This window comes from Oncorhynchus kisutch, linkage group LG17 (genome assembly GCF_002021735.2).
Source record: "Oncorhynchus kisutch isolate 150728-3 linkage group LG17, Okis_V2, whole genome shotgun sequence".
Taxonomy (NCBI): domain Eukaryota; kingdom Metazoa; phylum Chordata; class Actinopteri; order Salmoniformes; family Salmonidae; genus Oncorhynchus; species Oncorhynchus kisutch.
Window position 1 is genome coordinate 76,735,386 of NC_034190.2, and position 25,629 is coordinate 76,761,014.

At 41.8% G+C, this 25,629-nt stretch overlaps 1 protein-coding gene across 2 annotated transcripts in view; it reads right to left on the reverse strand.

The window, feature by feature from the left end:
* LOC109907076 (adenylate cyclase type 6) overlaps window positions 1–22,874 on the reverse strand; it is a 118,886-nt gene extending 96,012 nt beyond the window's left edge. The window contains exons 1-3 of one of the 2 annotated variants that reach the window (XM_031794662.1): window positions 22,777–22,874; window positions 17,111–17,278; window positions 15,055–15,997 (exon numbers count right to left, since the gene is read on the reverse strand). In XM_031794662.1, coding sequence (XP_031650522.1) covers window positions 15,055–15,996 — 942 coding nt within the window. In that variant the 5' untranslated portion in view covers window position 15,997; window positions 17,111–17,278; window positions 22,777–22,874. Of the gene's footprint in view, window positions 1–15,054; window positions 16,001–17,110; window positions 17,279–22,776 lie in introns of both variants that reach the window. The other variant, XM_031794661.1, reaches the window with a different exon arrangement.
* Between the last annotated feature and the right edge of the window lie 2,755 nt (window positions 22,875–25,629).

Below are 25,629 nucleotides of genomic sequence, written 5' to 3' on the forward strand. Positions count from 1 at the left end.
AGAAATTGTAGATATGTAGATATGCCTCGATATCAATTTAGTTTCACACTTCAAAACATGAATAATTAGCCACAACTATTCAGCATGTAGCATTCATTCTGTTTTTTGCATGACAAATGGCAGTAGAGTTTCCTGTTTGTGATTCTGAGCCCTCCAATCTCTCTAAATAGTTTTTCCAGAGCACCAAAACCTCTGAACCTTGGCACTTAACTAGCGTGAAGTGTCAATGAGGCTCTGCATGACAGAGAAGAATGGACAGAGACAGAACAAATGTGTGTCTCCTGAGAGCCTGTCTGCTTTCATCGTGGTGCAGCTGTGGCAGCTAGGCCACGGTTTAGCCAGGATAAATCAAGATGTTGCGTCTTAGATCGAGTGAGGCGAGACCAAAAAACAGAACAATCTAGATGTAGCCTCCTAGACCGAACGAGGGGAGCCCAGAACCAAGAACAATCAAGATGTCGCTTCTTAGACCGGGCGAGATGAGCTCAGAACAGGGAACAATCAAGTTGTAGCCTCCTAGACCGAGCAAGACAAGCTCAGAACCGAGAACAATCAAGTTGTAGCCTCCTAGACCGTGCAAGACAAGCACAAAACCGAGAACAATCAAGTTGTAGCCTCCTAGCCCGAGCAAGACAAGCTCAGAACAGGGAACAATCAAGATGTAGCCTCGTAGACCGAGCAAGACGAGCTCAGAACATTCCAGATGAGCCTCCTAGACCGAGCAAGACAAGTTCAGAATAGAGAACAATGAAGATTTAGCCTCCCAGACCGAGCAAGACGAGCTCAGAACAGAGAACAATCAAGATGAGCCTCCTAGACCAAGCAAGACGAGCCCAGAACAGAGAACAATCAAGATGTAGCCTCCTAGACCGAGCAAGACGAGCCCAGAACAGAGAACAATCAAGATGTAGCCTCCTAGACCGAGCAAGACGAGCCCAGAACAGAGAACAATCAAGATGTAGCCTCCTAGACCGAGCAAGACGAGCCCAGAACAGAGAACAATCAAGATGTAGCCTCCTAGACCGAGCAAGACGGGCCCAGAACAGAGAACAATCAAGATGTAGCCTCCTAGACCGAGCAAGACGAGCCCAGAACAGAGAACAATCAAGATGTAGCCTCCTAGACCGAGCAAGACGAGCCCAGAACAGAGAACAATCAAGATGTAGCCTCCTCGACCGAGCAAGACGAGCCCAGAACAGAGAACAATCAAGATGTAGCCTCCTAGACCGAGCAAGACGAGCCCAGAACAGAGAACAATCAAGATGTAGCCTCCTAGACCGAGCAAGACGAGCCCAGAACAGAGAACAATCAAGATGTAGCCTCCTCGACCGAGCAAGACGAGCCCAGAACAGAGAACAATCAAGATGTAGCCTCCTAGACCGAGCAAGACGAGCCCAGAACAGAGAACAATCAAGATGTAGCCTCCTAGACCGAGCAAGACGAGCCCAGAACAGGGACCAATCAAGATGTAGCCTCGTAGACCGAGCAAGACGAGCTCAGAACATTCCAGATGAGCCTCCTAGACCGAGCAAGACAAGCTCAGAATAGAGAACAATGAAGATTTAGCCTCCTAGACCGAGCAAGACGAGCTCAGAACAGAGAACAATCAAGATGAGCCTCCTAGACCGAGCAAGACGAGCCCAGAACAGAGAACAATCAAGATGAGCCTCCTAGACCGAGCAAGACGAGCCCAGAACAGAGAACAATCAAGATGAGCCTCCTAGACCGAGCAAGACGAGCCCAGAACAGAGAACAATCAAGATAAGCCTCCTAGACCGAGCAAGACGAGCCCAGAACAGAGAACAATCAAGATGTAGCCTCCTAGACCGAGCTAGACGAGCCCAGAACAGAGAACAATCAAGATGTAGCCTCCTAGACCGAGCTAGACGAGCCCAGAACAGAGAACAATCAAGATGTAGCCTCCTAGACCGAGCACAGAACAAAGAACAGGACACAGATCTATTGGAAACAATCACCACTAGTTCCGTGAGCTCAATCTCAGTCTCAGCCTAGCCAGGGCAAGAACTAAAAGGCCACCATGTAAGGGGGTCTTTGTGGAGAATAGAATTGTGACTCAGAGAGGGAGAGATAGAGATGGGGGTGGGGCAAAGAACCAAAAGAGATGTGCTGTCTTTTTTTCAGCTGGATACTTCAGCCGCGTGCAATTTCACGCTCTCTCCATCCCTCCATCTCTCTCTCTCGATCGTCATGGAGGTCCCTAACAAAGACCTCTTTTGTCCCTCCAATCATCAGTCCCACATCACTCTCGGTTCCTGATACTTCATGTCTGTGTCCATCTCCAGAGGGAAAATATAAATAAGGCATACAGGGGAAGACAAAGGAGGGAAAGAGTGGACAGAGAGAGAGAGAGAGAGAGAGAGGGAGAGAGAGAGAGAGAGAGAGAGAGAGAGACAGACAGAGAGACCGAGAGAGACAGAAATAGAGAGATAGAAAGAGAAAGAGAGACCGAGAGAGAGAGACCGAGAGAGAGACAGAAATAGCGAGACAGAGGCAGAGAGAGAGAAACAGAAAGAGAGAGAGAAACAGAGAGAAACAGAAAGAGAGAGAAACAGAGAGACAGAAATAGCGAGAATGTGCCAACGAATTGGCGAGGGCACTAGAAAAGTCTGCGGCACCCAGCCTCTCCCTACTAGAATCAGAGGTCAAATGCCTACTGTTCGCAGATGATCTGGTGCTTCTGTCACCAACCAAGGAGGGCCTACAGCAGCACCTAGATCATCTGCACAGATTCTGCCAGACCTGGGCCCTGACTGTAAATCCCATTAAGACAAAAATAATGGTGTTCCAAAAAAGGTCCAGTCGCCAGGACCACAAATACAAATTCCATCGACACCGTTGCCCTAGAGCACACAAATACTATACATACCTCGGCCTGAACATCAGCACCACAGGTAACTTCCACAAAGCTGTGAACAATCTAAGAGACAAGGCAAGAAGGGCCTTTTATGCTATCAAAAGGAACATAAAATTCGACATACCAATTAGGATCTGGCTAAAAATACTTAATAATCAGTTATACCCATTGCACTTTACGGTTGTGAGGTCTGGGGTCCACTCACCAACCAATAATTCACAAAATGGGACAAACACCAAATTGAGACTCTGCATGCAGAATTCTGCAAAAATATCCTCCGTGTGCCCGCTAATTATCAAAATCCAGAAAAGAGACTTTAACCTTTTATAACTAGGGGGCGCTATTTTAATTTTTGGATGAAAAACGTTCCCGTTTTAAACAAGATATTTTGTCACAAAAAGATGCTCGACTATGCATATAATTGACAGCTTTGGAAAGAAAACACTGACGTTTCCAAAACTGCAAAGATATTGTCTGTGAGTGCCACAGAACTGATGTTACAGAAAAAAACCTGATAAAAATCCAATTAGGAAGTGCTGCATTTTTTGAAACCGCCTCATGGCAATGACTCCTTATATGGCTGTGGAGGAGCTAGGAGTCAGCTTACGTTTTCCCCAAGGTGTCTGCTGCATTGTGACGTATTTGTAGGCATATCATTGGAAGATTGACCATAAGAGACTACATCTACCAGGTGGTCGCTTGGTGTCCTCCGTCGCAATTATTGCGTAATCTCCAGCTGCAGTATTTTTCCGTTTGCCTCTGATGAGAAACCAACAGCCACGAATGATTTTTCATCGAATAGAATTGTGAAAACACATTGAGGATTGATTCTAAACAACGTTTGCCATGTTTCTGTCGATATTATGGAGTTAAATTGGAAAAAAATGTGGCATTGTAGTGACTGCATTTTCGTATTTTTTTCTTAGCCAAACGTGATGAACAAAACAGAGCTATTTCTCTTACACAAATAATATTTTTGGAAAGAAATTAATATTTGCTATCTAACTGAGAGGCTCGTCATTGAAAACATCCGAAGTTCTTCAAAGGTAAATTATTTTATTTGAATGCTTTTCTTGTTTTTGTGAAAATGTTGCCTGCTGAATGCTAGGCTTAATGCTATGCTAGGCTATCAATACTCTTACACAAATGCTTGTGTAGCTTTGGTTGAAAAGCATATTTTGAAAATCTGAGATGACAGTGTTGTTAACAAAAGGCTAAGCTTGTGTTTCAATATATTTATTTTATTTAATTTGCGATTTTCATGAATAGGAAACGTTGCGTTATGGTAATGAGCTTGAGGCTATGATTACGCTCCCAGATATGGGTTTGGAGTCGCAAGAAGTTAAATTCTACAACCACCTAAAGGAAGCGAATCCCTTATCTTCCATAACAAAGCCATCACCTACAGAGAGATGACCCTGGAGATGTGTCCCCTAAGCAAGCTGGTCCTGGGGCTCTGTTCACAAACACAAACACACCCCACAGAGGCCCAGGACAGCAACACAATTAGACCCAACCAAATCATGAGAAAACAAAACGATAATGAATTACTTGACACATTAGAAAGAATTAACAAAAAAAACAGAGCAAACAAGAATGCTACTTGGCCCTAAACAGAGAGAACACAGCGGCAGAATACTGACCACTGTGACTGACCCAAACTTAAAGAAAGCTTTGACTTTGTACAGACTCAGTGAGCATAGCCTTGCTCTCAAGAGAAGACAGGCTATGTGCACACTGCCCACAAAATGAGGTGGAAACTGAGCTGCACTTCCTAACTTTCTGCCAAATGTATGATCATATTAGAGACACATATTTCCCTCAGATTACACAGATCCACAAATAATTTGGAAACAAACCCAATTTTGATAAAGTTCCATATCTATTGGGTGAAATTCCACAGTGTGCCATCACAGCAGCAAGATTTGTGACCTGTTGCCACAAGAATTGGTCAACCAGTGGAGAACAAACACCATTGTAAACACAACCATATTTATGTTTATTTATTTCCCTTTTGTACTTTAACCATTTGTACATCATTACAACACCGTATATATACATAATATGACATTTGTAATGTCTTTATTCTTTTGGAACTTTGATTTTTTTATTGTTTATTTCACATTTGTATATCATCTACTTCACTTACTTTGGCAATGTTAACATATATTTCCCATACCAATAAAGCCCCTTGAATTGAAAGAGAGAGAGAGAGAGAGAGAGAGAGAGAGAGAGAGAGAGAGAGAGAAACAGAGAGAGACATAAATAGAGAGGGAAATAGAGAGAAACAGAGAGAGAGAGAGAGAGAGTGAGAGAAACAGAGAGAGAGAGAGAGAGAGAGAGAGAGAAACAGAGAAAGAGAGAGAGACAGCGAGAGAGAGAGAAACAGAGAGAGAGAGAGAGAGAAACAGAGAGAGAGAAACAGAGAGCGAGAGAGAGAGAGAAAAAAAGAGAGACAAAGAGAGAGAGAGAAACACAGAGAGAGAGAGAGCAAAGAGCAGGAGGAGAGGGCGAGAGAGAGTGAGGGCAAGAGAAAGAGTGAGAGAGAAAGAGAGAGCCTCTCTGTCTGTCTCTCTCCCTCCATCCATCCATCCATCCATCCAGGCTGGCTAAAGTGAATGGGGCTCTACAGTTTATTCAAACTCACTGTTGGCTAGGGTTGCAAAGGGTCTGAAACTTTCCATGGAAGTTAAGCCCGGGAATTTTGCTTAAATTCATCAAAGAATGTAGCTTATAACAGTGAACCTTTTTTGTGGGATACACGTAGGGCAATTCTAGGTCTTGTGGCATATTTTGGTTAAACTATCCTCAAGTCAATGGAATTGCAACCCTCTGCATGCACAGTGCATTCTTCCATCACATGTGCAGTGCATTCTTCCATCACATGTACAGCTGATTCTCAAGATCTTGCACACTAATGAGATGCTATTGAGCCCACACTACTACACTGTCTGAGCCAAGGACTACATGCTTTCTGGTAAGTTTGGATTACAATAGTCATTTTTTGTTAACTAGTAAATAGTAGCCAACAGCAAATTTCTACTCGTTACCATGTGGGTTTTAGCTTGCTTGAGCCTGCTAACTGAGGAGTGATAATTCACCTGTTTACATACATGTATAATTTTAAAACATTTAGCTTACAAAGGAGTTGTTTAATCTAACTGCTTAACTATTTATCTGTACATGGAATTATATATTTTTTTCATATATATATATATATATATTTCCATTCTAATCTTTACAGGAAAATGCCATGGGCCCTATCTGATGTGTGGAGATGTTTCACTGCATCTAATGTAGAAGGAAAAGCGGTGTATATTTGCAAATACTGTGCCAAATCATATGTGAAGAATGCAACAAAGACACAGAATCATCTGGCCAAGTGCATAAAGTTCCCTCAGCGCTCACAACCAGCAACCTCTGACAAAAGTCCCTCTACTTCTAATCGAGGTGAAAATGATGAATCAGACACCTTATCGATAGCAACAGCTCATGGTCATCCTGGAATTAGAAGGTTTTTTGACTCAATGGAGGAACGTAGTCAGAGAGATGCTGATGAATGTCTTGCTCGAGCTGTGTATGCAACTGGTTCTGATGCTCACAGGCAATGTGTATTGGAAGAGATTTCTGAATATTCTTTGCCCAGTATACACCCAGTATACACCCAGGATACACCCAGTATACACCCACTATACACCCCTCCAGACATGCTTCATCTACTAATTTGCTGGATGCAGAGTTCAACAGAGTTCAAGTGAAGGTTAAGCAAATCATAGAGAAAGCAGACTGTATTGCAATAATCTCTGATGGGTGGTCTAATGTTCGTGGGCAAGAAATAATTAACTACATCTCCACCCCTCAACCAGTATTCTACAAGAGCACAGACACAAGGGACAACAGACACACTGGTCTCAACATTGCATCAATGATCTTGGACCACAGCAGGTTTTTGCACTGGTGACAGACAATGCTGTGAACATGAAGGCTGCTTGGTCTAAAGTGGAGGAGTCTTACCCTCACATCACACCCATTGGCTGTGCTGCTCATGCATTGAATCTGCTCCTCAAGGACATCATGGCACTGAAAACAATGGATACACTCTACAAGAGAGTCAAGGAAATGGTTAGGTATGTGAAGGGTCATCAAGTTATAGCAGCAATCTACCTCACCAAGCAAAGTGAGAAGAATAAGAGCACCACATTGAAGCTGCCCAGCAACACCTGTTGGGGTGGTGTTGTCATCATGTTTGACAGTCTCCTGTAGAGGAAGGTCTCTCCAAGAAATGGCCATATCACAGTCTGCCGATATGGACAGCCCCATCAAGAGGATCATCCTGGATGATGTATTTTGGGAGAGAGTGGTAAGCAGCCTGAAACTCCTGAAACCTATAGCAGTAGCCATTGCACAGATTGAGGGAGACAATGCCCTCCTGTCTGATGTTCAGACTCTGCTTGCAGATGTAAGAGAAGAAGTCCGTACTGGCCTGCCCAATTCACTGTTGCGCCAAGCAGAGGAAACTGCAGTTTTGAAATACATTAAAAAGCGTAAAGAATTCTGCCTGAAGCCCATAGAAGACGCAGCGTACATGTTGGACCCCAAGTATGCTGGCAAGAGCATCCTGTCTGGTGCAGAGATCAACAAGACATATGGTGTCATCACTACTGGGTCTCGCCACCTTGGCCTGGATGAGGGCAAGGTTCTTTGCAGTCTGGCGAAGTACACTTCCAAGCAAGGGCTTTGGGATGGAGATACAATGTGGCAGTCGTGCCAACATATCTCATCAGTCACCTGGTGGAAGGGACTTTGTGGATCTGAGGCTCTTTCCCCTGTTGCCTCCATCATCCTCCAAATCCCACCAACATCAGCCGACTCAGAGCGCAACTGGTCCTTGTTCGGGAACACACACACCAAAGCACGCAACAGGCTGACCAATACAAGGGTTGAAAAATGTGTGGGCAAATTTGAGGCATTTTGAGCCTGACAATGAGCCATCCTCAACAAGGTTGGAAAGTGACAGTGTAGATGAGGCCTCAGAGTCTGATTTTCAAGAGGTGGACATTGAGGAGGTCCAGGGAGAAGACATGGAAGCCTGAGAGGAAGACAACCAAAGCTTTAGTTTCTAGACTATCATTTTACATATGTTGAAAATGCTTTTGGGAAATGCGATGGATCATTGGGGATTCAATATTCAATATTCCCTTTCTTTTGTTGTTCAGTGAAATTATCCCATGCGAAGAGTCAACTAATTTAATTACAGTTCAATTCGTAACTAAATTGTTGTTTTTTTCTATTGGAAGGATTTAATCATTTGTAATTATGTCTACTTATGATAAGGTACAAGGTTTATGTTTCTGTCTCCACATGATATGGTAAATATATCCAATGCAAAAAACATCTACATTTAAATGGTGTTAATATTCATTTGCATATATTTCCGTTAATTCCCATATATTCCCGTTAATTCCCACGGAAAGTTTCCACCTCTGAATATTCCCCAACATGTGCAGCCCTACTGGTGGCCAATACAGAAAGACTGACAGGCAGATGTTGTCTACCCTTGGAGGAAACTTGTGCACACTACTATCATTCACCACTGAATCAAAGAGAATACTATCATTCACCACTGAATCAAAGAGAATACTATCATTCACCACTGAATCAAAGAGAATACTATCATTCACCACTGAATCAAAGAGAATATTATCATTCACCACTGAATCAAAGAGAATACTATCATTCACCACTGAATCAAAGAGAATACTATCATTCACCACTGAATCAAAGAGAATACTATCATTCCCTACTGAATCAAAGAGAATACTATCATTCCCTACTGAATCAAAGAGAATACTATCATTCCCCACTGAATCAAAGAGAATACTATCATTCACCACTGAATCAAAGAGAATACTATCATTCACCACTGAATCAAAGAGAATACTATCATTCACCACTGAATCGAAGAGAATACTATCATTCCCTACTGAATCAAAGAGAATACTATCATTCCCTACTGAATCAAAGAGAATACTATCATTCCCCACTGAATCAAAGAGAATACTATCATTCACCACGGAATCAAAGAGAATACTATCATTCACCACTGAATCAAAGAGAATACTATCATTCCCCACTGAACCAAAGAGAATACTATCATTCCCCACTGAATCAAAGAGAATACTATCATTCACCACGGAATCAAAGAGAATACTATCATTCACCACTGAATCAAAGAGAATACTATCATTCCCTGTAATATATTAGTATGTAGCTAAAAGGTGTCCTGTAACTCAAGCATGTCGGAGAACTAGTGGAAGCAGCTCTCTCTCTCCCTTCACTAGGGCTCAGGTCCTGTCATTAATTGCTCATGGGACTAGAACTTATTCTGATGGATAAGATGGAATGGGATGGATGAATAGATTGAGAGAGACCCTGTCTTTGTGTCCCAATAGCACTCTAATTCCTATGTAGTGCACTACTTTTGACCAGACAAGGGCTCTGGACAAAATGAGTGCACTATATCGGGAATAGCATGCCATTTGGGACTCAGACACCCTGTCCTTGCCAGTACATTCCCCCAGGCCTGTTTAACACCCACGGATGGCCTGTCAGTCCAGCCTCTAAAAACCCAGGCTTGTTAACAGTCTATCAGGAGGCCATTATCACCACACCAGGCCACCCTTCTCTGGTTACATCCCAAATGGCACTCTATTTCCTATGTAGTGCACTACTTTACAACAGGACCCATGGGGCTTTGGTCAAAAGTAGTGCACTAGATCGGTATTAGGGTGCCATTAGGGACGGATCCTCTGTCCTTTCTGTAATGAAGGGTGCCAACTGCCAACACCAACCAAGCACCGAGCCTCACACAGCCAACCACTGAGCCCACAGACACCCCTCAATCCTAAATCAACTCCTAGCCTAGCCCCTAGCCCCATAGGCACTTGTGGAGAGCGACAGCTGGTTTTAAAAATATTACTCATCTAATGGACATTTCAATAACATGTCATAACAAATAATATCGAAACAACGGTATAACGCCATAATGTCATAATGTGATAATGCCATATGTGATAATGCCATATGTGACCATGTGATAATGCCATAATGTAATACTGGCATAATGTGATAATGTCTTAATGTGATAATGACAATGTAATAATGCCATAATGGATGTAATTGTATTTATTTATTTTACCTTTATTTAATTGGCCAAGTCCATCCCCATGGGACTCCTAATCACGGCCGGTTGTGATACAGCCTGGAATCGAACCAGGGTCTGTAGTGACGCCATTAGCATTGAGATGCAGTGCCTTAGACTGCTGCCCAATGTATGTAATAATGTCATAAAGTAATAATGCCATAATGTAATAATGCCATAATGTGATAATACCATCATGTAATAATGTGATAATACCATAATGTAACAATGTCATAATGTAATAATGTGATAATGCCATAATGTAATAATACCATAATGTAATAATGTGATTATACCATAATGTAACAATGTCATAATGTAATAATGTCATAATGTATGTAACAATGTATCAAATTATGCCATAATGTAATAGTCTTAATGTAATAATGTCATAATGTAATGGTGCCATACTGCCATAATGTAATAATGCCACAATGTAATACTGCCATAATGTAATAATGCCATAATGTAATACTTCCATAATGTAATAATGCCATAATGTAATGGTGCCATACTGCCATAATGTAATAATGCCATAATGTAATACTGTCATAATGTAATAATGTAATAATGCCATAATGTAATAATGCCATAATGTAATGGTGCCATACTTTCATAATGTAATAATGCCATAATGTAATGGTGCCATACTGCCATAATGTAATGCCATAATGTAATAATGCCATAATGTAATGGTGCCATACTGTATGTAATAATGTAATACTGCAATAATGTAATAATGCCATAATGTAATAATGTAATGGTGCCATACTGTATGTAATAATGTATGTAATAATGCCATAATGTAATCAATATGTTTTGACAGACTGTACATCAGAGGCTACTGCTAGTGGCTACTTGTCAGTAACACTTTATTGGAGGGAGTCCTTGTAGACTGTTAAGGAACTAAATGTAAACCATTTTACAAAATGTATTTATCAACATTGTTAAGTAAAGTTTAACAAACAATGTAACAATGTTTATAGGCAGTTCATACACAATAATTATTTACAACAAGAAAATTAATAATAGATTTATGAATTATTATGACCCACATTTTTTCCTTTTCTTTAGCTTCATCTATTTTCAAGCAATGGATATTCAGTTATGTTCCTTTGTCAAGTCCATTGGCCTACCAGAACCCCACACCCCATCCCCAAAATATTCCCCCACCTCTTACACAAAACCACAATGGCATCCTTGTCTCAGTGAATTGAGGCTTGAATATAAATGATACTGGATTATATTATCATGATATTCCTGCATAATACTGCTAAAGAGGCTCATTCAACCCAGATGACCTTCTACAAACCCCAAAAGAGCTGACGATCGTCGCCCTGAAGATGAAAACACACACACACACATAGCCTCATTAAAAATCTCATTTTAAGGCGGCCAACAATTTTCGGTACTATCTACTTTTAGCAAGGCACCTTTGACACCACACCATGGGAGAACAGTGGAGAGGAGGTGTGTGTGTGTGTGTGTGTGTGTGTGCGCGTGTGTGTGTGTGTGTGTGTGTGTGTGTGTGTGTGTGTGTGTGTGTGTGTGTGTGTGTGTGATTGAGTCTGTACAGCGTTTGCCCTATATTATATTGATGCTGAGGAGGAAAATTAGGTTGTTTCAGGCCATGGAGAGTTGTGGATAGATAATGGATAGTCACATATAGATAATGGATAGTCATGTATACACAATGGATAGTCATGTATAGATAATGGTGTCATGGCTAGATAATGGATAGTCATGGATATTTTGTAGGGATAATGGATACCCATGTACAGATAATGGATAGATGATGGATAGCGATGCTAGATCATGGATATCCATGTATAGATAACGGACAGATAATGGTCAGTAATGTATAGATAATGGACAGTCGTGCAAAGATAATGGATAGTCATGGATATATCAAATAAAATCTATTTATATAGCCCTTCGTACATCAGCTGATATCTCAAAGTGCTGTACAGAAACCCAGCCTAAAACCCCAAACAGCAAGCAATGCAGGTACCATAAGGGATAGCGGTGTACAGATAATGGATGGCAGTGTATAGATAATAGATAGTCATGGGTGGATAATGGATATTCATGGGTAGCTAATGGACAGTCATGTATTGGTAATGGATAGATAATGGATATCCATGCATAGCCATGTACAGATAATGGCTAGATAATGGATAACCACTTATAGATAATGAACATATAACGTATAGTCGTGCATAGATAATGGAGGGTCATGATTAGAGAATGGATAGTTGTGTATAGATAATGGATAGACAATATGCGGTCATATATGGATAATGTACAGATGATGGATATACATGGTTAGATAATGAGTATATAATGGATACTTATATATGGATAAGTATAATGGATAATGGATACGTATATACTTATAATGGACAGATAATGTATTGTCAAGTATAGACAATGGATAGTCACAGCATGATAATGAATAGCTGTGTATGGATTGCCATGTATAGACAACAGATAGATAATGGATAGTCACGGCTAGATAATGAATAGCAGTGTATAAATAATGGATAGATAATGGATATGCATGTATAGACAATGGACATAATGGATAGCCATGGCTAGATAATGGATAATAATGTATAGATAATGGATAGTCATGGCTAGATAATAGATAGCCATGGCTAGATAATGGATAACAATGGATAGATAATGGATAGATAATGGATAGATAATGAATAGACAATGGATATGTATGTATAGACAATGGACATAAAGGATAGCCATGGCTAGATAATGTATAATAATGTATAGATAATGTATAGTCATGGCTAGATAAGGGATAATAATGGATAGATAATGGACATACATGGCTAGATAATGGATAATAATGGATAGATAATGGGTAGTCATGGCTAGATAATAGATAGTCATGGCTAGATAATGGATAATAATGTATAGATAATGGATAGTCATGGCTAGATAAGGGATATTGTAGTGGGGCCTGATTGTAAAAGGATAATAGGAAGCCCTGGCTGAGAAGGAAAAGGTGGACAGTGGAAATGGAAGGGAGGCAATTGTGTCACTTTCTTCTCATGCCAAAAGTGTTTTCCTGAAATGTTAATTGAAGGTTAGTGTCATGACGTTGGCCTGGGGGTAGGTTTATGACAGTCATAAATACCTCTTCCCCCCTTTTTCCTCTCTCTACCCTACTGATGTGAAATTTGAAAACCCCTTGGTTAACATAGAGATTCTGGGAACATCAGAAGGTGGGGGGAAATGAAATATATTCTGGTAACCCGACCAATTGAACATATGCGGTGGTACTTAATGAATATGATGTCAGTTCGGTTGTCATCTGAGACATTCTCATCAATGATAAGATGACATAAACTCTACAGTGGAAAGTCTGTACATTATAGTTATCAGATTCACATGGAATTGTTGTTCAATTTAAATGTTTGAATATAAAATTATTGGTGAAGAGATTAAATGTAATTTTAGCTTCCAAATGAGAGATTTGGGTTTTCATAAGGTTAGGGCTCTGCTCAATCAGTGGCCCGCCCCTGTGAAGGGACATGGGTTATAAAACTTTTCTAACACGCCCTCCTCTCCCTTCCTATATAAAGCCTTGACGACAATATAACCTCCTGTTCCGAGGATGTGAGGACGACGGTCCGATGTCAGAATGGTTCAGATAATAACTACAGAACTAAGCCAACCTCAGCGTGAGCTTTGGTTGCGAATGGTATGGACTTTGAACTCTTATTCACTACAGAAGTGATACCTCCTAGCCGTTGAGTTTAGCAACAGCAACTGCAAACGAGGGTAAGGAAGGAACAGACAGAGTATCCCGTCTATCAACAATGACGTTACTACAACGTATCCATTTGACTACTAGAGACATTCTTCCAAGGACAAAGGACTCGGTTTGGCAACACGGCCTTCCATCTACCACCAACCTACCGAAGCGCAGCTCGGAGTAAATATTTATTGCATTTTCCTTTTCCAAATGGGCGGTAATTTAGAATGCATAAGATACTGTATTTACGATAGCACAGCTTCTCCCTTTGTCTCTCAGTCTTCCTGCTCTTTCACTCAAACCCAGCCCTTTTCTTTTGTGTAACAAGCTGTCATATCTGTTCCGCCCGCTAGGGACGTTTTCCTTTATGGCGTAATTTGTAATCAAGGTATGATTAATTCTGTGTATATGTAATTCTGTGTGATTAGTTAGGTATTTAGTAAATAAATAATGAAACCCAATTGTGTATTGCTGATTCAACTTGTTAGCCAGGGTTTGTGAAGATAACCAAGAATTTACAACTTTCAGATGAGACTGAATTAAGGTGACGATTAATATTGACTGCTATTGATGTAAAATATTACTAGGTCTTTAAGAGTTTATTCGGTTGATAACAGCTCTATAAACATTATTTCGTGGTGCTCCGACTCTCTAGTTAATTACATTTACATGATTAGCTCAATCAGGTAATATTAATTATGGAGAAAGATTTTATAGAATAGCATGTCATATCACTTAATCCGGCATAGCCAAAGCCATAATATTAGCTACACTTTATTTAACAAGAATTTGGATGGCGAAGAGCGCATGCTAAAGGACGAATGCGTATTGTAAGTGAAAGAAGATGGATTTTTACACAATTACTAAAGTGTGAGAGACATGAGCTGGTCTACAAGAAGCTATTCTCAATAACAATGATTTCCAACCAATGCACAGACAAAGACGATTAATCAAAATGATACGGACACTGCTCAACTAAACGTCCTTAAACTGCACTGAATATAGTGTAAAGCCATGTAACGTCAACACTTTACTGCAAGTGCGCAAATAGCTAGTGAATTTCCACATGGGAGACAATAAAAAGACTGTCTATCAAGACGGCCACCAGCAGATTAGACAAATTACATTGTATTGAAAAGTATCATCCTACCCGTTTCCAACAGCATTGTATGGTACCATATCATGTTGACAGTAGAGTCCTACCTGTTTCCATAGGAAGACATCGTCCTGGTTGAGTTGCCATGCGGTGATGAGGTGTATGGTAGACAGTACCCCTCCACTCAGCACTGCAGCTCTCATCCTCACCGGCAGGAGTGTATAGATAATGTACACAAAGAACACGGACCACCAGATCCCCTCAGAGGCGCTCCGGGGGGCAACCATCAACACCCCAAACACCTGGACCACTAGTAGCACCCCGATCACCAGGTAGCTTACGATCCACATGTAGTCCTGGTGGAAGCTGTTCCTGTTGCACACCACCATCATGGACAGGAAGAGGGCCATGGCCACGGAGAGCACCGAGGCGTAGGCCACGTTGGGCGGAGCGTGGACACAGTGGAAGGCTAGCATGACGCCGCACACTATGACAAGGACACCCATCAGCATAGTCAGAGAGCTCTGGTTGAGCCTGAAGAAGTAGCGCTGGTACAGACGTTCTAGTTTGGCTGAGGTGAACTTCTTGGACTGGAACACCCGTACCACACACATCCAGCACTCAGCGGCTGTCAAGGCTTTACATGTTCCTCCGTCCTCCCCTGTTCCTTCCCCCAAACCCACCCCCCCTGGACCTCTCCTCCCTCTCAGGTCTCCGTCGTCGAACCCCAGATCCACAGCCTTTAACCCCAGGTCTCCTGCAGCCCCGGTCCGTTTCCCATAGTGGTCCTCCTGCCAGACGCAGCGCATTCCAAAGTTACCTCCTCCACTGGGCCCCGCGCCCCCTCCACCACAGTGGTAGTGCTGGGGGGTGTGAGGTGGTGGATCCAGGTTCTCAGCTTCCTGCAGGCAGCTCATGTAGCGGGGGTTGCAGAGAGACGACCCTGAGCCACAGTCCTTCCGCTTGTTGGACTTGCTGCCATTGCGCTCCCCCCACGCAGTCTTTCGCTCGTCCACTCTGGCTACGAAGAAGCCTCTGACCCACGACATCCTACTGGGACAACAGAGACAGATTAGGGTTAGCAGGTCAACAATGGTCAGGGTGGTCATCAATACACCATTAGGGACAGACAGGGCGGTCATCAATACACCATTAGGGACAGACAGGGTGGTCATCAATACACCATTAGGGACAGACAGGGTGGTCATCAATACACTGTTAGGGACAGACAGGGTGGTCATCAATACACCATTAGGGACAGACAGGGTGGTCATCAATACACCATTAGGGACAGACAGGGTGGTCATCAATACACCATTAGGGACAGACAGGGTGGTCATCAATACACCGTTAGGGACAGACAGGGTGGTCATCAATACACCATTAGGGACAGACAGGGTGGTCATCAATACACTGTTAGGGACAGACAGGGTGGTCATCAATACACAATTAGGGACAGACAGGGTGGTAATCAATACACTGTTAGGGACAGACAGGGTGGTCATCAATACACTGTTAGGGACAGACAGGGTGGTCATCAATACACCATTAGGGACAGACAGGGTGGTCATCAATACACCATTAGGGACAGACAGGGTGGTCATCAATACACTGTTAGGGACAGACAGGGTGGTCATCAATACACCGTTAGGGACAGACAGGGTGGTCATCAATACACCATTAGGGACAGACAGGGTGGTCATCAATACACCATTAGGGACAGACAGGGCGGTCATCAATACACCATTAGGGACAGACAAGGTGGTCATCAATACACTGTTAGGGACAGACAGGGTGGTCATCAATACACTGTTAGGGACAGACAGGGTGGTCATCAATACACCATTAGGGACAGACAGGGTGGTCATCAATACACCATTAGGGACAGACAGGGTGGTCATCAATACACCATTAGGGACAGACAGGGCGGTCATCAATACACCATTAGGGACAGACAGGGTGGTCATCAATACACCGTTAGGGACAGACAGGGTGGTCATCAATACACCATTAGGGACAGATAGGGTGGTCATCAATACACCGTTAGGAACAGACTTGACATCTGAGCTTGGTTTCAATGCTATTGCAATGGAAGACATCCAGTTCTTTCTTAGCATCTTCATTCACATGTACTTTAGGCCTATAGGTATAGAGTCCACTGACCTGTGTGGGCTCTGTGGTGTGTACCAACGCTGCGCTCTTCAGCCAGGCCACTCATTTGCACACACAACGGGATCAAACTGGCCAGGTGTAGGTGTGTCTACCTTCCTGTAAAGGCGGTGTGTCTGTCTGCCTTGGAGCTTGGAGCTGCACCTTTGCCAAACAAACTAACTAACAGACAAACAAACAAACAGTGTCATTACATCACTTCCTGCCTCTGAAGGCCACCTGACCTGGACCTCTGAACACTAAGGTATAGCTTATTCCTCGTGTAATTACAAAAAAATAACCCTAAACTTATAAGAGCAACTTAATGCAGTGTTATACAACTGAAAATCTTTCTGGGTATCAGCTGTTTTTTAGTAAATGGAAGGAGTGTGCAGCCAGCCAATAGCAAACTCTAACTCAAAGTGTAGCAGTGTATTTGCACTAATCAATAAAAGAGATGAGCCCTATTGTCAAAGTTAATTTATAGTCATTCATCCTCTCCGTCACCACCTGATCCCATTCCACCCCCACCCAGAGAGAGGGCCTTCACATGCAAATCTTTCTGTTTGCAGATACTGAAGTGTGACTGCTAATCATCATGCTATTCAGTGCAAATGTACATCAACCATGTAGATAAATCACCCTAAGCCTATCCCTGGAATTCAATATGGTCCCTTCCATTCAAAATACACTTCTTCTAGTGCTGTTTGGATTTCCATAACATTTGTGGAAACTAGCTTTCCATCCATCCATATCCTTTCAGTGTAGTTAGTGTAGTTATATTATATCAATCTCCCCGTAACATCAGGGCAGAGTTGAGTTTGCCCTATTAGAGAACAAAGGCCCTATGAGTGGGCATTTAGCAGTCATCACAGATGAAACACACACACGCACAGTAAGTACGTACACACACACACACACACGCGATGAAGAGCCCTCCACTCCAGATTAAATTGTGCATGTTTCCTGTCCCCCATTAGCCCTGATGACTCACTCCCCGTGTCCCATATGGGACCCCATTCCCTATATAGTGCACTCTTTTAGATTGTGGCCCATAGGGCTCTGATCAAAAGTGCTGCACTATTGTAGGGAAGTGGCTGCCATTTGGGACACGCCCAGGCACAGTCAAGCTGACTTATGTCTGCATTCAGCACATGTCAAGGACATTGGAATATAACAGGAATGGGCAGCTGGCGCCCACGACCCTCCTTCTGAAGCCCCTCGGATCAATTTAACATATTTTTTGTTTATTTGTTTATTTTTTAACTTACTGTTGCAAGTTAGAATAGTAAAAATACAGAAAAATAAGTTGAAATTCCAAAATTGGGTTGTGCATCAACAGTTTTTGTTGTTATGTCAAACCCTACCCAGGTTTCCATCCAACCTTTTGAGGTGAGTAAAGTACATGTCGGCAAAAAAACGAAACATTTTCGGTAAACTTTATAAATGGCGACAAAACAAAATACGCTAGACAAGATGGGATCTTTTTGTGTCTGTAAAATGAATTATGCCAGAAAGGTCGGTGGAAACGCTTTTATGCGCAAATATTGATAAAATAACCATCATATTGATGTAAACTTGGAGTCACGTACTGACATGTTGTGTGGTCCTCCCACTACGACTCTTCGGGAAAGCATGCAGTTTATTAGGCTACAGATTAAATCAATTATGTTGAACTTCACAGGGCGGTGAAAGTGCAAGGTGATGCGCTCCTAAATATCGAGGGTCTGATTCTGGTGACATCATCATGGATGCTTGGGTACCATTTGACAAATAACAAGACTACACTCTTTTGTCAATAATAATCTGATCATGTAGGCTAATTGTGTGCTCTATCATGCTGCATGTATCTGCGTGCTGTTGGCTAGAGAGCATGTGGCAATACCAGACTGGGTGCACTCGCTATATAACACAACATTCTGTTGTGAGAAATCCATCAGTAGAGGTGAAAATGCGATGTAACTTGTACTTTTTTTATTCAGTACATGGGAATCAGTACGCCAAAACATGTTTTTGTGCACCACGTCATCACACACAGCCTTTTATCAGCAACAAGTCCATTTGATGGAAACATCTCTGGTGAGAAAATGTACATATTGTTTTCATGCAGATTTGAGAATATTCACATGAAAATCTGTCGCCAATTGGATGGAAACCTAGCTACTAACACTGACTCTATTAGCCCATGAAGCACTACCGTTTTTTAGATTGGTAAGTCAGTCTAGCAGCCAGCTATCTAAACTTAGTAATCATAATCGAATTACTGTCCGGGGGGCCCCAATTGATTTGCTAGTCAGTCTCAGTCAGATATCATATTAAAAACTGTAAACATTTCCCTCCACCCCATGGCATAATGTTTAGAATAGCATGAAATTAGCTGTAAAACAGCAACAGTCAGGGATATGAACATGAGGGTACGTAGAATAACAACAGTCAGGGATATGAACATGAGGGTACGTAGAATAACAACAGTCAGGGAGGATCTGTAGAATAACAACAGTCAGGGATATGAACATGAGGGTGCGTAGAATAACAACAGTCAGGGATAGGAACATGAGGGTACGTAGAATAACAACAGTCAGGGATATGAACATGAGGGTACGTAGAATAACAACAGTCAGGGATAGGAACATGAGGGTACGTAGAATAACAACAGTCAGGGATATGAACATGAGGATACGTAGAATAACAACAGTCAGGGATAGGAACATGAGGGTACGTAGAATAACAACAGTCAGGGATATGAACAAGAGGATACGTAGAATAACAACAGTCAGGGAGGATCTGTAGAATAACAACAGTCAGGGATATGAACATGAGGGTACGTAGAATAACAACAGTCAGGGATATGAACATGAGGGTACGTAGAATAACAACAGTCAGGGATATGAACATGAGGGTACGTAGAATAACAACAGTCAGGAAGATGACCATGAGGGTACGTAGAATAACAACAGTCAGGGAGGATCTGTAGAATAACAACAGCCAGGGAGGTTCTGTAGAATAACAACAGTCAGGGAGGTTCTGTAGAACAACAACAACAACAACAGTCAGAGAGGATCTGTAGAACATCAACAGTCAGGGAGGATCTGTAGAATATCAACAGTCAGGGAGGATCTGTAGAACAACAACAACAGTCAGGGAGGATCTGTAGAACAACAACAACAACAACAGTCAGGGAGGATCTGTAGAATAACAACAGTCAGGGAGGATCTGTAGAACAACAACAACAACAGTCAGGGAGGATCTGTAGAACAACAACAACAACAGTCAGGGAGGATATGTAGAACAACAACAACAATCAGGGAGGATCTGTAGAACAACAACAACAACAACAGTCAGGGAGGATCTGTAGAACAACAACAGTCAGGGAGGATCTGTAGAACAACAGTCAGGGAGGATCTGTAGAACAACATGGGGTAAAAGACTACAGATGCAGTGTTTCTCGATGTGTGTGCGCGTGCATGTGTGTTTTGGGGTGAAGGGTTGTTGAGGAAGGCAGAAGATTTACGTCTCACAAAATATACAATGAAGTACTTATTATATTCTACAGTACATGCGCCTGGTGGCATGCCTGCATTCCTTATTAAGAGCAGTAGCTAGCTATTGATAGAAGTTGCTTCACAAAAGAAACCTTTGAAACTAACCCGAGGAGTTGGCAAACAGAGTCCTGCTCTGTAGTTTGTTATCAATGTAGTTCAACTCTGCCATTCTGCCAATAAACAACATAGACAGTTACTGGATGTCAGACAGAACACCATGGTGTATTTAGTGTATTCTTTAATTAACCAATAAGGCCCGAATGGGTGTGGTATATACACATTATAAACTGGGTGGTTCGAGCTCTGAATGCTGATTGGCTGACAGCCATGGTATATCAGATCGTATACCACGGGTATGAAAAACAGTTATTTTTTTGTGCTCTAATTACATTAGTAAACCGTTTATAATAGCAATAAGGCACCTCAGGGGGTTGTGATATATGGCCAATATACCAAAGCTAAGGGCTGTATCCAGGCACTCCGCGTTGCGTCGTGCGTAAGAACAGCCCTTAGCCGTGGTATATTGGACCTTATTGCTTAAGTATATTCAAGTATAACAAAATATGTAGGCTTTTTTTATTTTACTTATTTTATCATTCATACATTTCCACCTATAATAAGTGGTTTAAAAGGTTTAAGGATACATATTCACACAGTTTAACATTGAGTTTACTATTGACAGTTTAGTCATTTAGCAGACACTCTTATCCAGAGCAACTTATAGTTGTGAGTGGATAGATTTTTCATACTGGTCTCCTGTGGGACTCAAACCCAAAACCCTGGTGTTGCAAGTGTTATGCTCTAACTGAGCCACATTGGTTCCTCTGAGCAAATAAAAAAACGCAACTAGCTGGATATGCAAATACTATATCTAGGTATTGTTAGGCAGATAAAGACACCTGATCTGATCTATGCTATAAGGTTATTCAATGCCCCTGTGGGTCAGACTGGCAAGCAAGCAACCTCTGGTTCTGGTGCATGCAGGGCCGGTCAGTCAGACAGCAGGAGCACACAGCAGCATGGGGCGGTTATGTAACAAACAGAACAGTGCATGCATGCATTTACAGAAGCATCCGCTTGAGATATCATTTAAAAAATAATACTTGTTTCCGATCTAACCACCTCGTTATAAACCGGAAAACGGTTGTCAACGTTGTAAATTAATATATAGAGAATTAATAGGATATACCTTGAGTTTGAATGTCAATTATCTATATGCAGATCAAATACCACATAATCAGGATGTTTGCGATAAATAGGCCTACATGCAAACACATATCTGCACATAGCCGAGGCTATTTGGTTGCAAGAAGACCGTCCGAAGAAAAGGATTGCATAATCGCACGCACTGTTTGTGTGAAGCTACCAGTACATGTTAACCATAGCCTTTCCATGGGGACATTTCGACAGTAACAATGCGCCTACTTCTCAGACGTTTAATTTATAATGGGTTGTCTATATTTCCTTGCACCGACAGATCTTATCTAGCCCTACTCTTACCATGTGTCGCCAGAATTGAAGCCATGAGTAATAATTTAAAATCTCTCTACAAACTTCTATGAGAAATCGACTACAGGGATTCCATGATCGCGCCGTTTGACAAGTAGTATGGCTACTTGCATACTTTCATTGCACTAATTTCCCACTGCAAAGATAGCATACAGTAGCCCATCAGCAAAGCCATACTATTGTAATGCACCTTCAAGATTATTATTATTATTTTCAATCAGAGAACAGAATACATACATGTCCTAACCAGGTTTCTTCAAGGTATGTCCCTTATTGTAAATGCATAGCCTATATGCACCAGAATGTCTCCTTCTTTGGTGGGCATCAACACATTTATGAAGCCTACACATAGCCTATAGGCTTGTTACTACTAGCAACATCGTCGATAGTGACATGTAAAACAGCGCAAATACCTGCATAACATGCCACCTTGAAACTACAGGCTGCTGCTACACTGCTGAAGAGGCCAAGTTAACATTGTAACCTCGGCTGTTCTGTTTCATTTTTGTGGCACTGCTGTGTTCTATAATTACAGTGATAATAGTCGACTAATTAAGTTAATGTAGCGTTGTTGGCAGACTGTAAAACAGTTATCCAGAAGGCTAGTAGCCCGGGAGAGATTGTACTTACCACATTGATTAACACCCATATACGAACAGCGCGCAATATAGCTGACTTTCTCCCTCTGTTTTGGTACGTTGCTGTCTTTTCGTTCAGATGAAAACGTGTATCTATCGACGTCTAGGCTACAATCGAGGGGATTGGCTACAAATGTACATACAGTGGGCGCGTTCGAGCTGATCACTTTTGTCAATTCAAGTCGGTGACCGCTTTTCAATGTTGCATTATGTTAAAAAATTGTCTGATTTGCGCCTACATGTCTACTGCATGAACCTTCCAAAAATCCTATGATCAAAGGTCATTACGTTTTGACGGCTTCGACTGCAAGTATCTGCAGTTGCACTTCCCCAGCTTCATCTTGCAGATGTCGCCTGCATTGTGGGAGACTCTATTGTCAACCAATCATTAGGGTGTTTTTGTTTGACCTGCGTGCGTATGTCATCAAAGATATGACTGAAACAGGAATCAACTTAATGTAAGCTATACAGTGGATAGCCTATATACAAACAAATGTGATATTTTAGTCTCAGAGTAATTGATTGTATAAGGAACTCACATATGATTTCAGTTTGTGAGTGTGATATGGGAGTTGGAGATGTTTATTTTGACATTATAAACAAAGATTTTATAAACAATGGAAACTGCCATGTTGATGTGAGCCTTGCTGTTGGGAAACCACATTAGTGTCTGACTTTCGGCTGTTGCAAATTCACCTCACACAACTTCACTTGGCTTTCGCCAACAGTTGCTTTTGCCTTACCACTCAAACGCACCCAACATCTGGCGCTCGCTACATTCCCACTAGGTTCTCTGACCGTCTCGCTCGCTCGGGATTTTTACCTCTCTCATAGGAAGGTAGCCTTCTTCAATTCTCATGAACTGATAGGCCAACAAATGACAACTCAAATATGAGTGCCATTTTTAGTGTGACAACTAAGCAATGAAGTCGAATGCCATAAGTCAATGATGCTATTTGTTAATGATTTTAGATGCCGTCTAGGGTCTAATGAGGATTTCAGACCTGTTTCCACTTGATTGATATCCAGACACAATGCAAGTTCTGCGTTCAGACAGGCAGCTCAATTCTGATATTTTTTTCACTAGTTGGTCTTTTGACCAATCAGATAAGCTCTGAAAAAGATCTGATGTGAAAAGATCTGATGTGATTGGTCAAAACACCAAATAGTGGAACAAAATATCAGAGTTGGCTGCATGTTAGCACCAGGTATAAACGGGACACAAGAGCGTGAGGATGTAGACTGCAGCTAGCCAAGATGTACTGCAAGCCAACTACTTTAATATCCAAAGACCTTAGGCCTGCCTATATGTTATTGTATCTGCAGCCTGGTCTCATAGACACGACGTAACATAGTAAATATAAATCCAGACACTTAAAGTAGTATGATATGCAGGGTTGGGGAGTAACGGATTACATGTAAAGAATTACAACAAAAAAACGTTAACTGTAATCCTTTACGTTACCAGCCCAAAAAATGTAATAAAATTGCAGATATTTTAGAAAAACTAGATGATTACTTTGAGGATTACTTTTAAATTCAGAAAGGATGTTTGCGGAAAAAAAATATTTGACACTTCTCTGTTTTCTCAATGACATTCAAATCAGCATTGAAAAAAGTTTATGTTTGTTCTACCTGAGCGAGTCTGACCACAAGTCAGAGACCACTATGATGACACACCAAATGATGACAACATGTCAGAGACCACTATGATGTCAGAGACCACTATGATGACACAGCAAATGATGACCACAAGTCAGAGACCACTATGATGTCAGAGACCACTATGATGTCAGAGACCACTATGATGTCAGAGACCACTATGATGTCAGAGACCACTATGATGACACACCAAATGCGTTTGATGGATCGCGGAAAAAGAGCATAAATAGGCATTTTGTAGGCTACAGTCCAAGCTATGTCTTCCAATGGTGCGACTGCTGTCAGCATCCAAAGATTATCCAATTTGAATAAACGCTTGGAGGTCAGGATGACAGCAGTGGTGTAGTCTGCGGCAATACGGATATCACTTGTTATTGAATCACACTGCTGCTCTCTCATTTAACTATTGGAGCCTTACGGATTGTGGTTGTTGTGGATGCCTGTTCACAAATCTACATGTGTATTTGAACCCAATAATAGTTGAATTCAAGAAGTTTAAGCTGCCTTTCAAATCATTGTTTTTTAAACCTAGCAGACAGCCAGTGAAAAATGCGCTCTTGCAACAGCTGCATAGTGAGGATCCCAGTTTATGGAATAAAAGTGGGGCTTTTATAATTTTGCTCAATCTATTTCCTGCTGATAAAAAATGAATATCCATAGGCCTAATGGACACATGCTCGAACTCGCACATTTTTGATAGACTTAAAGGGGCAATCTGTAGTTGGTTATTATGTTCAGAGGTTAACTGGCTCTGGTAGCTAAGACAGCCGAATACTCCATCTAAACCTGAACCAGGTTGGTTACTATGTCCAGAGGTTAACTGGCTCTGGTAGCTAAGACAGCCGAATACTCCATCTAAACCTGAACCAGGTTGGTTACTATGTCCAGAGGTTAACTGGCTCTGGTAGTTAAGACAGCCGAATACTCCATCTAAACCTGAACCAGGTTGGTTACTATGTCCAGAGGTTAACTGGCTCTGGTAGCTAAGACAGCCGAATACTCCATCTAAACCTGAACCAGGTTGGTTACTATGTCCAGAGGTTAACTGGCTCTGGTAGCTAAGACAGCCGAATACTCCATCTAAACCTGAACCAGGTTGGTTACTATGTCCAGAGGTTAACTGGCTCTGGTAGTTAAGACAGCCAAATACTCCATCTAAACCTGAACCAGGTTGGTTACTATG